This window comes from Lampris incognitus, chromosome 6 (genome assembly GCF_029633865.1).
Source record: "Lampris incognitus isolate fLamInc1 chromosome 6, fLamInc1.hap2, whole genome shotgun sequence".
NCBI classification, from domain to species: Eukaryota; Metazoa; Chordata; class Actinopteri; order Lampriformes; family Lampridae; genus Lampris; species Lampris incognitus.
The window spans coordinates 55,088,344-55,102,054 of NC_079216.1; the positions used below are offsets into that span (position 1 = coordinate 55,088,344).

A 13,711-nucleotide genomic window follows, 5' to 3' on the forward strand; every position below is an offset into this window, starting at 1 on the left:
AATTCTGGAGTGAGTTGGACGACGTGGTGGAGAGTGTACCCAAGGAGGAGAGAGTGGTGATTGGAGCGGACTTCAATTGACATGTTGGTGAAGGGAACAGAGGTGATGAGGAGGTGTTGGGAAGGTATGGAGTCAAGGAGCGAAATGTGGAAGGACAGATGGTGGTCGATTTTGCGAAAAGGATGGAAATGGCTGTGGTGAATAGATATTTCAAGAAGAGGGAGGAACTCGGTGACATACAAGAGTGGAGGGAAGTGCACACAGGTGGACTATATCTTATGTAGACGGTGCGATCTAAAAGGGATTGGAGACTGTAAGGTGGTGACGGGAGAACGTAGCTAGGCAGCATTGGATGGTGGTCTGTAGGATGACTTTGGAGACCAAGAAGAGGAAGCAAGTGAAGACACTGCCGAAGATCAAATGGTGGTAGTTGAAGAAGGAAGACTGTTGTGTGGAGTTCAGGCAGGAGTTAAGACAGGCACTGGGTGGTAGTGAAGAGTTGCCGGATGGCTGGGCAACCACTGCAGAAATAGTGAGGGAGACTGCTAGCAAGGTACTTGGTGTGTCGTCAGGACAGAGGAAGGAAGACAAGCAGACTTGGTGGTGGAATGAGGACGTACAGGAAATTATACAGAGGAAGAGATTGGCAAAGAAGAAGTGGGGTAGTCAGAGAGATGAAGAAAGTAGACAGGAGTACAAGGAGATGCAGCTTAAAGTGAAGAGAGAGGTGGCAAAGGCGTATGGTGAGTTGCATGACAGGTTAGATGCTAAGGAAGGAGAAAAGGACTTGTACCGATTGGCTAGACAGAGGAACCGAGCTGCGAAGGATGTGCAGCAAGTTAGGGCGATCAAGGATAGAGATGGAAATGTGCTGACAAGTGAGGAGTGTGTGCTGAGAAGGTGGAAGGAGTACTTTGAGGGGCTGATGAATGAAGAAAATGAGAGAGAGAGAAGGTTGGATGATGTAGGGATAGTGAATCAGGAAGTGTAGTGGATTAGCAAGGAGGAAGTGAGGGTAGCTATGAAGAGGATGAAGAGTGGAAAGGCAGTTGGTCCTGATGACATACCTGTGGAGGCATGGAGGTGTTTAGGAGAGATGGCAGTGGGGTTTTTAACTAGATTGTTTAACACAATCTTGGAAAGTGAGAAGATGCCTGAGGAGTGGAGAAGAAGCATACTGGTACCGATTTTCAAGAACAAGGGTGATGTGCAGAACTGTAGCAACTACAGAGGTATAAAGTTGATCAGCCACAGCATGAAGATATGGGAAAGTGTAATAGAAGTTAGGTTAAGAGGAGAGGTGATGATCAGCGAGCAGCAGTATGGTTTCATGCCAGGAAAGAGCACCACAGATGCGATGTTTGCATTGAGAATGTTGATTGAGAAGTATAGAGAAGGCCAGAAAGAGTTGCATTGTGTCTTTGTAGATTTAGAGAAAGCATATGACAGGTTGCCAAGAGAGGAGGCGTGGTATTGTATGAGGAAGTCAGGAGTTGCAGAGAAGTATGTAGGAGTTGTGCAGGATATGTATGAGGGAAGTGAGACAATGGTGATGGACAGGTTGACGGACAAGATCAGGCAGGAGTCTCCATGGACGATGATGTTCGTGGATGACATTGTGATCTGTAGCAAGAGTAGGGTGCAGGTTGAGGAGAGCCTGGAGAGGTGGAGGTATGCACTGGAGAGAAGAGTAATGAAAGTCAATAGGAGCAAGACAGAATACCTATGCCTGAATGAGAGGGAGGACAGTGGAATGGTCAGGATGCAAGAAGTGGAGGTGACGAAGACATATGAGTTTAAATACTTGGGGTCAACTGTCCAAAGTAACGGGGAGTGCAGTAAAGAGGTGAAGAAGAGAGTGCAGGCAGGGTGGAGTGGGTGGAGAAAAATGTCAGGATTGATTTGCGACAGAAGGGTACCAGCAAGAGTTAAAGGGAAGGTTTACAAGATGGTTGTGAGACCAGCTATGTTATATGGTTTGGAGACAGTGGCACTGACGAAGTAGGACAGGATTAGGAACGATCATATTAGAGGGACAGCTCAGGTTGGACGGTTTGGAGACAAAGCAAGAGAGGCAAGATTCAGATGGCTTGGACATGTGTGGAGGAGAGATGCTGGGTATATTGGGAGAAGGATACTGAATATGTAGCTGCCAGGGAAGAGGAAAAGAGGAAGGCCAAAGAGGAGGTTTATGAATGTGGTGACGGAAGACATGCGGGTGGCTGGTGTGACAGAGGAAGATGCAGAAGACAGGAAGAAATGGAAATGGATGATCCGCTGTGACGACCCCTAATGGGAGCAACCGAAAGTAGTAGTAGTAGTAGTAGTAGCTGTCTTAGGGGAACATTTTTGACATGAAATGGAAAACATTAAGATCATATTGAATGGCAAAATGGATTTTTTTTTGTCACCGCATTTAGAGTTTTACAAATAACCAAAAAGTATAGTGCATATGCCTTTAACAGCAATCTTCATTCAGTCGTGGTCTTTTGGCCTACAGTCTGGTAGGATTTTCATTGCATGATATTTTTAGACAAGCTTCAGGACACACATTTAAACAATGTCTTATGCGTGCGCTTCTTAACTGCAACCCCTCTCCCAGTCTAGTATTATTCCCGACTCTTGCATGACAATGCAAACTGACAGTCATCATAATTGTGTATTAACAGTCCCCCAGAGCCATTTCTTGTTTGAACATATATGTCTCCATTACCATCAATAAGGATAATGGAGGGTTTCCGTGGCAACCCTGTGGTGATGCGGGGGGGGGTACAATTCCCTGAGATCCCGCTCTGAGCTTCTTGTCGCTGTGCATCCGGCCGCTGTCTATGGCACCACTTGTCCCTCTGCAGGCCTCAGCCACATTCAAATAAGGGTAATAGAATGTAAATTAGCAGCACAACTACAGACGGTGAAACAAGGGTGAAGAAGCACCGACTGGAACCGGGAGACGGGGACAAAAGAACATTGGAAGCCCCTAACGCTTTAACAAACCAGGCATTAAAGGCAGGGCCACCATAGCAAACAATATTCGCATGGTAATTGGTTGGTTTTATCGCCATCAAAAGGGGACACATCGATGAATGGATGGGGCTTGAAATAGAAATGAGGACAGCCAGGCCATTCTGGAGTCTTGACTGCTGATAAGAGATTGAGCTGCAAGCCGATCATCATTGAGTTTTTTCCATTTATGAATGAAATTTCAGGAGGTTGACATTGGCACACAGAGGCTAGCTAATGGGCCTCTTTTGAAAAGTTATAAGGTTCCTTTTAGTTACCAGCAAGATGATTTGAACTTAGCTTGGCATATTCAAAGACTATTCAAAGAATTTCTGTAGGCTCGTCTTGAGAAAACTGGAAAAAAGCCAGTGTGTGCAGTAGATTATGGTAGGTGTTACTGTTACGCTGAACTGTTTCACTACAATTTCCAACAGACTAAACCCTGCAAGGTTTTTTTTTTTCTATTTTCTTTGTTTACATTTTTTTAATGGAAATTATTTATTTATTCTTATTTTTGCCTTGTCTGGTTTTATTTCTTTGTAAAGCACTTTGAAACATTGTTTTAGAAAAGTGCTATATAAATAAAAGTTATTATTATTATTATCCGTCCATCCATTATCCGAACCGCTTATCCTGCTCTCAGGGTTGCGGGGATGCTGGAGCCTATCCCGGCAGTCATTTGGCGGCAGGCGGGGAGACACCCTGGGCAGGCCGCCAGTCCATCACAGGGCCGACACACAGACATTCACACCTAGGGACCATTTAGTACAATAAAATAATTTTTAATAAAATTATTAAAATAACAATGATAAATGAAAATAATAAAATAATAATAGATAAATAAAATATGAATAATTTAATTTTTGAAATAATAAACTTTAAAATAATAACGATGGTGGTTAGCACGGTCGCCACACAGCAAGAAGGTCCTGGGTTCAAGCCCCAGGGTAGTCCAACCTTGGGGGGTCATCCCAGGTCGTCCTCTGTGTGGAGTTTGCATGTTTTCCCCATGTCTGTTTGGGCTTCCTCGGGGGCTCCGGTTTCCTCCCACAGTTCAAAGACATGTAGGTCTGGTGAATCGGCTGTGCTAAATTGTCCCTGTGTGTGTGTGTGTGTGTGTGTGTGTGTGTGTGTGTGTGTGTGTGTGTGTGTGTGTGTGTGTGTGTGCGTGCGCGCGCGCGCGCGCGCGCGCGCGCGCCGGCCGGCCTGTCCAGGGTGTCACCCCACCTGCCGCCCAATGACTGCTGGAAAAGGCTCCAGCATCCCCGTGACCCTGAGAACAAGATAAGCGGTTCAGCTAATGGATGGCTGGATGGATTATTATTATTGCTTCCTTAGTACCGAGCCCAGAAAAAACTAACCGAGTTTCAATGTTTCTAACACTTGAACCATTCTCGATCGATTATTTTAAACATTGAAAATTAATAGAAATGTTGTGTAATTGCTCCGCACTTATGAGATGATTGGAACTTCGGTGTGCCTCTCTCCGTGTCTCAGAGCAGGCGGTGTAGAAGGATTAATCAGGAACCAGGTATGAAACTGCAGAGGGACCTTCTGGCTGCACTCGTCCTGTAACTGTGCCAAGGTCTGCCCTCTCTGACAAGCCTGCCAAGCATCCGACTGTCTTCTCTCTCATGTCCCACACCTCCAGCTCTCCTTTGGATGGTGTTTAGCCTTTTTTTTTAAAGGCTAATGCTTTTTTTTTTAAAACACTTAATGACACCTCGGTGGGCTCATGTGTCAACTAGACAAGGTTGGGATCATTACCTTACAACTCCATTTTCAAGCCCTAATTTTAATGTTAAACTGAGTGCTTGTCTTGTGCATCACTGCCATAGTAAATAACTCCATACTCATTACAATTCTTGTCATTTTACCTTGCTGCAGCCCACCCGCCAGGCCGTACTCTCATTATTTAGTTCCCTGATTTACTTTCAGGCCCCGTTATTTGCACTGTCCAGATAGATTCATTGGTAACTTTATCATAGGTTTTTTTTAAAATGCATCTGATTCTTGTACCAAGCCTTTCTTGCCATTCTTTCCAAACGTTGTGCTTCCAGTCCTTGTGTATATATCTGAAGATGTTGTGTTGTTGTTCTGTGTTGAGTACGCTGTGCGAGCCATGAAACCGGAGTCAAATTTCGCGTGTGTGCAAACCTACATGGCCAATAAATCGGATTCTGATTCTGATTGATACCTTTGGCTTCACCCACTCCATTCATTAAGCTGTTACTTGCAGCACAGGAGTAAATATTTCTTATCTAATTGTCAGTATTTATGCTGAAGCACCACCTAATTGAATTTTATGTTATGTTAACTTGTCCTGGTAGTAATAATAATAATGTGTTAAGTTATCACTGCATTAAGCCTTTGACGGTGGTGCAACATGCTGATAAATTGGCACAGGGCTCCTTTCACTGAACATGACTTGGATTTTACTAGTGAGCTGCACATTGCTCTTTTTAAATGAACTTGATTCGGTTGCACTGCTAATCCAAAAACTTTGTGTTCTTTATAAACCAACTGATAAGAAATGTCCTGTTTGAAATGGTCTTCCAGGAAACTTGAGCATAAATGGCATACATAGAAACTTGGGAGTTTTTCGCCTTGCATTGTATGACAAGCTGCTAAGGTATAAGCATCAGAAGCTTAAACTGCATAATTCTCTTTCCTAATTAACACCAGCAATTATGATTCAAAATATATTTTTGATACTGTAACCAAACTTAATTACTCAAGTTTACGGCTCACAACCTTTGGATTTTGGCAATAATAAGTGTATTAGAAATAAATTAAGTAGAACCCTCTCCACATAAATTGAAAGGCCTTTTGTGGGGGCGTCCAGGTAGCATAGCGGTCTATTCTGTTGCCGACCAACATGGGGATCGCCAGTTTGAATGCCCGTGTTACCTCCGGCTTGGTGGGCATCCATACAGAAACAATTGGCCGTGTCTGTGGGTGGGAAGCCGGATGTGGGTATCTGTCCTGGTCGCTGCAGTAGTGCCTCGTCTGGTCAGTTGGGGCACCTGTTCAGGGGGAGGGGGAACTGGGGGGAATAGCATGATCCTCCCACGTGCTATGTCCCCCTGGTGAAACTCCTCACTGTCAGGTGAAAAGAGGCGGCTGGCGACTCCACATGTATCGGAGGAGGCATGTGGTAGTCTGCAGCCCTCCCTGGATCAGCAGAGGGGGTGGAGCAGCGACCGGGATGGCTCAGAAGAGTGGGGTAATTGGCTGGATGCAATTGGGGAGAAAAAGGGGGCGGAAATCACAAAAATAAATAAAAGGCCTTTTATGGAGAGATTATCTGGTGTATCCCAGCCTGAATTTGACCAGTGAATGTGAAAAGTTGACAATGGCTACTAAACTCTCCACCTTCTTGAACCCATCCTGCTGAACTTTTTAAAGAACTTGGGCAGATTCTGAGAGTCCCAATACCAACTAGAAGAATGCATTCAGTAGTGTGCAGATCTCCACCAGGTGTATCTCCCCTTCTTCAGTGCTCGGACTTAGGTGAAAAACCTGCTGAGGTGTTAGCACTCAGTTGCAGTATAAAACAGGTTTTTCAAAGGTTTTGAATCACCTCAACCATGAGAAGTCCTTGATCATACAGTCGTAACAGTGCACAAACATTATTAGGCTGATAGGCCCAGTAGTATGTGAGATTAGCAGTGGACAGATACACATAAACACGGAAAGAAAAACCAGTGTTTTTACTGCCATTATAAGACTTTTGCGCAGTGCCCAAGTCAACCAAACAGGAAATATGGAAAAATAGTTTTTTATATGCAGCTCTCAAGCTAAAAAATCTACCTAATAAAAATGTTTTGCCTGTCAGTCTGTGGATGTGCAGCCTCCTAGGCGGACCCTCGCACGAATACGATCAAGATGTGTGAACTTGCACTTTCCAAAAAGAAAAGGTTTGCTACGCTACCATTTTGGTCTAACCCTGTCTCTATTTTCATATGATAAAGCTGGGTAAACCATTAATGTTCACGCATGCGCGACTCACATCTACAGTTGACTTAGATCGGGCAGCGACAAGAATATGCAACACTTCCTGTTTTGACTGCACCTTAGAGGAAGTTGTTCCTTTATAACTTCACATCTTTTGCATTATCAAAATTCTTTGAATAAGTTTTGATCATGTCGCTGCCTGATCGGAGTCAGCCGTAGATGTGAGTTGTGCATCCGTGTACTGCCTACTTGGCAACTATTGCATGTCCCCCCGTCCTGAAGGAGGGATCCCTCCTCTGAAGCGCCTCCTCAGGTCTTTGCTGACAGTTTCATTTTTTTGTCTCCTCTCTTTCTGAGGATATTTTCCTTATCCGAATCAGAGGGTGTCATTCATTGCTGTTTACTGTGTCTACCTTTTTCTTATTGTGTGAGTTAGGGAGTTGTTCCTTATCCGATGTGAGGGTCTAAGGACAGGATGTTGTGTTGCTGTAAAGCCCACTGAGGCAAATTTGTAATTAGTGATAATGGGCTACACAGATAAAATTGACTTGACTATATACAGCGATGAGGTAATATATGTCTAATTGTGGCTATGTATCCCATCTGTGTGCCATAAATTGTTTTGTCAGATGTCATAGGGAATCTGACCTGGAAACAAGCATTTAGAATCCAAGATGGATGGTTGGATCTAACAATATCTAATTATCTCAGTGATGGTCTCATTTGCTTGTGTCGGTCATATAGAGGCATCAAAATTGGTAAATAACCAGTGAAATCATGGCAGCGTTAACTTGTCGGTGTTGTGGCCTCTTCTGTCTTGGTGTGGGCCTGTGCACAGGTCAACAGAGGTTGAAGAAGTTTAGCTGCTTCCGTATTTACTAAGCAAATCTCTGAGGGAGCTTGAACGTGAATTGATACCATAACTGCTGAGCATTTCACCCTTGACCATCTCTTCTCATGAAAGAGGTAATCATCTGAAGGTCCTCCATTCCTCTGAAAGGCTCACTTGGCCCCTGATCATCAAACCCTCCCACTGATGTCTGATGGGAACATCCAGTCCAGAACAGAATTCAGATGGGAGGAGCTAATACTGGTGAACGTCAACGGCTGTCTTACAAAGCCAAAAAGATCTCTCATCATCAGCCACTTCTCCGGGTTCGGGTTGCGGTGGCAGCAAGCTAAGTAGGGCACTCCAGACGTCCCTCTCCCCAGCAACACCCTCCAGCTTCTCCTGGGGGATCCCAAGGCATTCTCAGGCCAGGACATGTAGTCCCTCCAGTGAGTTCTGGGTCTACCCCGGGGTCTCCTCCCAGTTGGACGTGCCCGGAAAACCTCCAAAGGAAGCCGCCCAGGAGGCATCCTGATCAGATGCCCGAACCACCTCAACTGGATCCTTTTGACATGAAGGAGCAGCGGCTCTACTCCGAGCTCCCTCCAGATGTCCGAGCTCCCTCCAGATGTCCGAGCTCCTCACCCTATCTCTAAGGCTCAGCCCAGACCACCCTATGGAGGAAACTCATTTCAGCTGCTTGTATCCGCAATCTCACCTTTTTGGTCACTACCCAAAGCTCATGACCATAGGTAAGGGTTGGAACAAAGATTGACTGGTAAATTGAGAACTTTGCCTTCCGGCTCAGCTCCTTCTTCACCACAACGGTCCGGTACAATGTCCGCATTACGGCTGACGCTGCACCAATCCGTCTGTCAATCTCCCGCTCCATCCTACCCTCACTTATGAGCAAGACCCCGAGATACTTGAACTCCTTCACTTGAGGCAACAACTCATCCCCAACCAGGAGGGAGCAATCCACCGGTAGAGAAGAACCATGGCCTCAGACTTGGAGGTGCTGACTCTCAGCCAAAAAGATGTTGACTGTAATTTCATCCTATAATGCCATCAGGAGACACTTAATCGGACTATTCCATTGACAATAAAATTAAGGCTGAAAATTGTGGAATCACTAACTTTGTTGCTTGTGCTTTTATGTTTAAATTTAGTATACCCATATTGGTGCAAACAGTTTTAAAATATATGTGTAAAAAAAGAAGCAGTTCATAGCTGTTCTGAACAACAGCTAATAAAACCTCCTTGGGTACAACTGCAGTGTCTAATGACTTTGTTTCTCGTTCATTGTCAACAAAGCGACTCCAGGAAGTGTCTCTCGATAACACTGTGGTCACAGTCACAAATATAGAATAAACCAGGTCAATCAATCAGGTCATGAGATAAGTAGGCAGATTATATTTAGAATTTAATTTTTCTAGGAAAAGATCAGGCCTTGAAACACAAGTAGAGAGCAATGCTATGGCAGGGTGTGATGAGCCAGTGTGTGACGGAGGCCCTCCTGCTGTTGGTTTGCCTTCTAAAAGAGTTTTCCTACGGTAAAAGACAACACTCGATGCAGAGTCTGCAAAGAACAATTCAAAATGGTCAGTAGAACTTGTCAAATTTCTGAAACCGTCCTCAACTGTTCTCATGCAATTCTGAGAGGATGTGGGTGTGTGTTTTAGGGTTGGGGGGTCTAAGGGGATTTCAAGGTACATTCATACATCAGTGGGCACCATTTTAACAATATTGCTTTCAGACCCCATTCAACCGTATACCAAATTTTGACATCCATTGGCCTTAGGCTGAGTGGGCGGTTGATAGATAAAGGGAGGGGGGCCTTTATCACGATTCATTACAGACTCTTTGTGCCCTCTGGCGGCCCCCAGAGCAGGTGACAGACCTCATTCTCCTCTCCTCATCAGCCTGTCTCTCCATTAGTAGCTTAGTGCCGCTCCAGCTCCCTTTGTTATTCCTGTCTGGCCTCGTACTGTGTGAGGATGTTGTGGCATAAAAGCGCCTAGAACTGCTTATAAGACTAGAAGTATGGTGCGTTTCTGCTCTGGGAGATTGAGTAGTCAGTGCAACCCCCTCTAGATCCAGATAACTCGGTTTGTGTGTGGGTATCACTGTGTACGTTTTGTGTCTGAATAGCACTTGTACCATTCCACCGCCTCGCTCTAATCTCGCCGAAAGTGCCAGGTCATTTATGCCTAAGGTAAAGAGAGCATACCTTGGTTTATCTTTGAGTAGTGTGTACTAGCTGTCTGTATTCTGTTGCACTAAAGGAAGCAAGAGTCACCGTTTCACTCTTTGCAAGCGATGGTGTGTTTTTTCTTGTCCTATTTTTATGCTAAAGCAATCAAGGGATTTATGTTGTGGACTAAAGAGTCATGCATTGAATGTCAAACACTCAGATATTTGATGTACCTTGCCACATATTGTAGGGGCATGGTGCAGGGGGGAAAAAAAGATTGATCAATTACAAATCCACACCTAAACACTTGCATGTGTCTGCACTCCAAAACACAACACCACAGGCACATGCACACACATGCATAATCATATGGCACATTCCCAACTTGTAGAGTCAGCTTTGCTTAACGTCCCAAAGGATTTGGATAAGTGATTGTCATTGAATCTGCATAATTAGGACGCCATGTCATCTGAATGCAAAATGTTCCCTCCCCCTTGCACTTGTCACTTGATTTACGTAAGAATAGTGTCGCAACCTAAAACATTTTTCTTTCAACATATTTGAAATGAAACTTAGCTAAATAGTAAAAAGAGAGAAAAGGCTCACTCTTGAGTAAATACGGTGTCCTCCATGCTTTTAACACTGGGAGAGCTGCCTGCCTGTTTCCCAGCAGCCCTGTATGCCCAGTGTATGCCCAAGGGTCTCTTTGATAAAAGGCCATCTTACACAACAGGTTCAGTGGTGCTGGGCCGGCCAGGCGGGCAGCGGTTCAGGGCTTTATCTATTGAAGCAGAGAGCAGCACAGCTCTTAGCGCTCATTAGGGACGCATCAATTGCCTCTGGGCCCCAATGAGGAGTGACAGCAGGGCCCAGCCGCCAGGCAATAAGGCCATCACTAAACTCGGGAGCAAAGGATAGAGATAGCGAGTTGTTGAGCGGCTAGCCCTAGCCCGCACTTGCCAAGCGCCCCGTTGCCCATTCTGCCATGCAAAGATGCACCTGGGGACAAGAGCTGCTCAGTAATGTAGAGATGGTTGAGAATTCACTCTTTGCTCTAATAGTCATGTGTTCAGATGGCATTAATACCAGGAAGGTTTGTTTATTGTGATCATGTCCTCACTGTGTACATTACCAGACAAACTCGAGGCCTTTTTTTATCACATTAATTTTTAAGGAGACTATTTTATTTACTGACTTGCTTATTATCCTCATCTCTATCTTTTACGTAGGCACATTTCACATATGTGGGATAACAGCAAGAGGGTGTTATGGGTATATTGATTTGAAGCCCTTCCTCTTTGACCTGTGTACCACATGTCAGCCGCGTTACTGCCCTCGCAGCGTTTTGTGTTTGTAGACTGGCACTTACATGCCACATGAATGTTGTGATGTGCTACTGCCCTCCATAGGCACCGAGGTGAACTGCAGCATGCGACTGTTTGGCATTCACCTAAGAACTTGTTTTCTCTTCTGTTGTAGGACACGCCAGACTACAACAATGTCCAGGAGCTCAAGTATTTAGACATGGTTATATCTGAGGCGTTGCGCCTCTACCCTCCCGGATTCAGGTACGTTTGAATGACAAATCACAGAAGAAATGAATGTGAATGCTTGGAAAAGCTTGTACCATCTCTCTCATTATGCAGAGAATCAAGCTCTTCATGACCTTTTCTCACTAATTATTGTCAAGAGGAATATAGGGGCCAACATATTTAGATTTGTGTATTGCACTTTTGATGTTTAACCCCCACCCACCCCCCAACAGATTTGGCCGTGAGGTTGACCATGACTGTGTGGTGAATGGTCAGTTCCTTCCTAAAGGAACGTCGCTGGAGATCCCTGTGGGCTTCTTACACTATGACCCAGAACACTGGCCAGAGCCTGAGAAGTTCATCCCCGAGAGGTTAGAGACTGCGGTGCCCACAGAACATTTCGAATAGGGTGGCTAAAGTAATATTTGTGGGGGGGGGGCTCAAATTTTTCTCAAAATAGGTCAGAGATGGCGAAACCAGGTCGAGAAAGTAAATGTCCAAACCATGTATTTCCTTTTGGTTCGAATCAGTGCTACTCTTGAGCTAGGTAGGGGAGTGAAATCCGCTGATTTAGTGCATGGGCAGAGGAAATACATGGTTCTGACTATGGGCCTGGTTTTGCCACTTCTGAAATTTGGAGTATATTCTTTACAATGCGGTTGCCGCTTACATAGTTGTGCAATGTAGAGGAGACACAAGTTGGTAAATTAATGCAAATAACTATTTGGATATAATAGAATCAGAATCCTGGTATGCTCATGCCAACTTTGCAGCCTCCCTTGCTGCTGCGGTGCAGTATATCTAGAGACAATGGCCCACAATTTTATGTTTTAAAAATTGGGGGAATTCTGATCTGAGACTAGTAAGGTTATCATGATGTGCTCGTTGTCATTTGACCTGACTACTGAACAAATTTAGCATCTATTTCTTTCTGGTGTTGACGTTGGGTTGGCTAGATCCACCCTAGAGTTGGAGGCTGCCCTGCTAAAAATATACAATGCCTGGGTGTCCGGGTAGCCTAGCAGTCTATTCCATTGTCTACCAACATGGAGATCGCTGGTTCAAATCCCCATGTTACCTCCTGCTTGGTCGGGTGTCTCTACAGACACAATTGGCGGTGGCTGTGGGTGGGAAGCCGGATGTGGGTATGTGTCTTGGTTGCTGCACTAGTGCCTCCTCTGGTCGGTCGGGGCGTCTATTTCGAGGGAAGGGGGAACTGGGGGGAATGGCGTGATCCTCCCACGCGCTACGTTCCCCTGGTGAAACTCCTCACTGTCAGGTGAAAAGAAGCGGCTAGCAACTCCACATGTATCGGAGGAGGGATGTGGTAGTCTGCAGCCCCTCCCCGGATCAGCAGAGGGGTGGAGCAGCGACTGAAACGGCTTGGAAGAGTGGGGTAATTAGCTGGATACAATTTGGGAGAAAAAAAAAGGAGAAAGAAACAGAAATAAAGACCTTTTTCACCTTTTTAAAGCAGGGGTTAGCATATCAGGAAGTAATTTGTTTCAGGTATATGTGAAACACTTTTTCAATGAATGAAATCTTTTTTTCCACCCTAAACTAAGACTTGTGGTCGACCCCCAGGTTCACCCCAGAAAAAAAGGCAAAGCGCCACCCGTTCGTGTACCTGCCGTTCGGCGCGGGCCCCCGTAGCTGTGTGGGGACACGGCTGGCCTGGCTGGAGATGAAGATGGCGCTGGTGAACGTCTTCCGCAGGTTCAATGTTGCGGTGTGCTCTGAGACAAAGGTGAGGCTGGACATGTCACCATTTCTGTTGTTTGGATCGCATCGGATCCACGGGACAAGAGTTTAGCAATCACACCACGTTCACGGTAGTTCAGTGGTCAGTGGCTCTGAACCTGCGGGGTTAGGACCTCCCTGGTAATTCCAATTACTTTTGGGGCCATTTGGGGATTTAAACATAAACTTACTGTTGTAATCTTTGTGATAACTCCTCTTTCTCATGAGACGGTGAATATATGTGTGTCCAGAATGTCCTGTAAAAATAAAACTAGTATTATTTGGGGGCGGTATTTCACAATTCCACATGGTTATACTGCAGACTGGGGGGGGTCTCCCATTAAGCATGTCTGTGCTTGGGTCACAAGCCAGACAGGCTAAAATGAACTATTTGAAACAGATTACGACATGTCAGTCAACTTCCCACTTTTACAAGTTGTTCTCTTCACTGTGATGCAG

The 13,711-nt window shown here is 45.2% G+C and overlaps 1 protein-coding gene across 4 annotated transcripts in view; it reads left to right on the top strand.

The window, feature by feature from the left end:
• tbxas1 (thromboxane A synthase 1 (platelet)) overlaps positions 1–13,711 on the top strand; it is a 142,993-nt gene that overhangs the window by 127,229 nt on the left and 2,053 nt on the right. For all 4 annotated transcript variants that reach the window (XR_008810359.1, XM_056281469.1, XM_056281470.1 and 1 more), the window contains 3 exons: positions 11,460–11,548; positions 11,746–11,883; positions 13,097–13,259. Coding sequence is in view for 3 of the 4 variants with exons in the window: in XM_056281469.1 (XP_056137444.1) it covers positions 11,460–11,548; positions 11,746–11,883; positions 13,097–13,259 (390 nt within the window). In the remaining variant the exon portion in view is untranslated. The remainder of the gene's footprint in view (positions 1–11,459; positions 11,549–11,745; positions 11,884–13,096; positions 13,260–13,711) is intronic.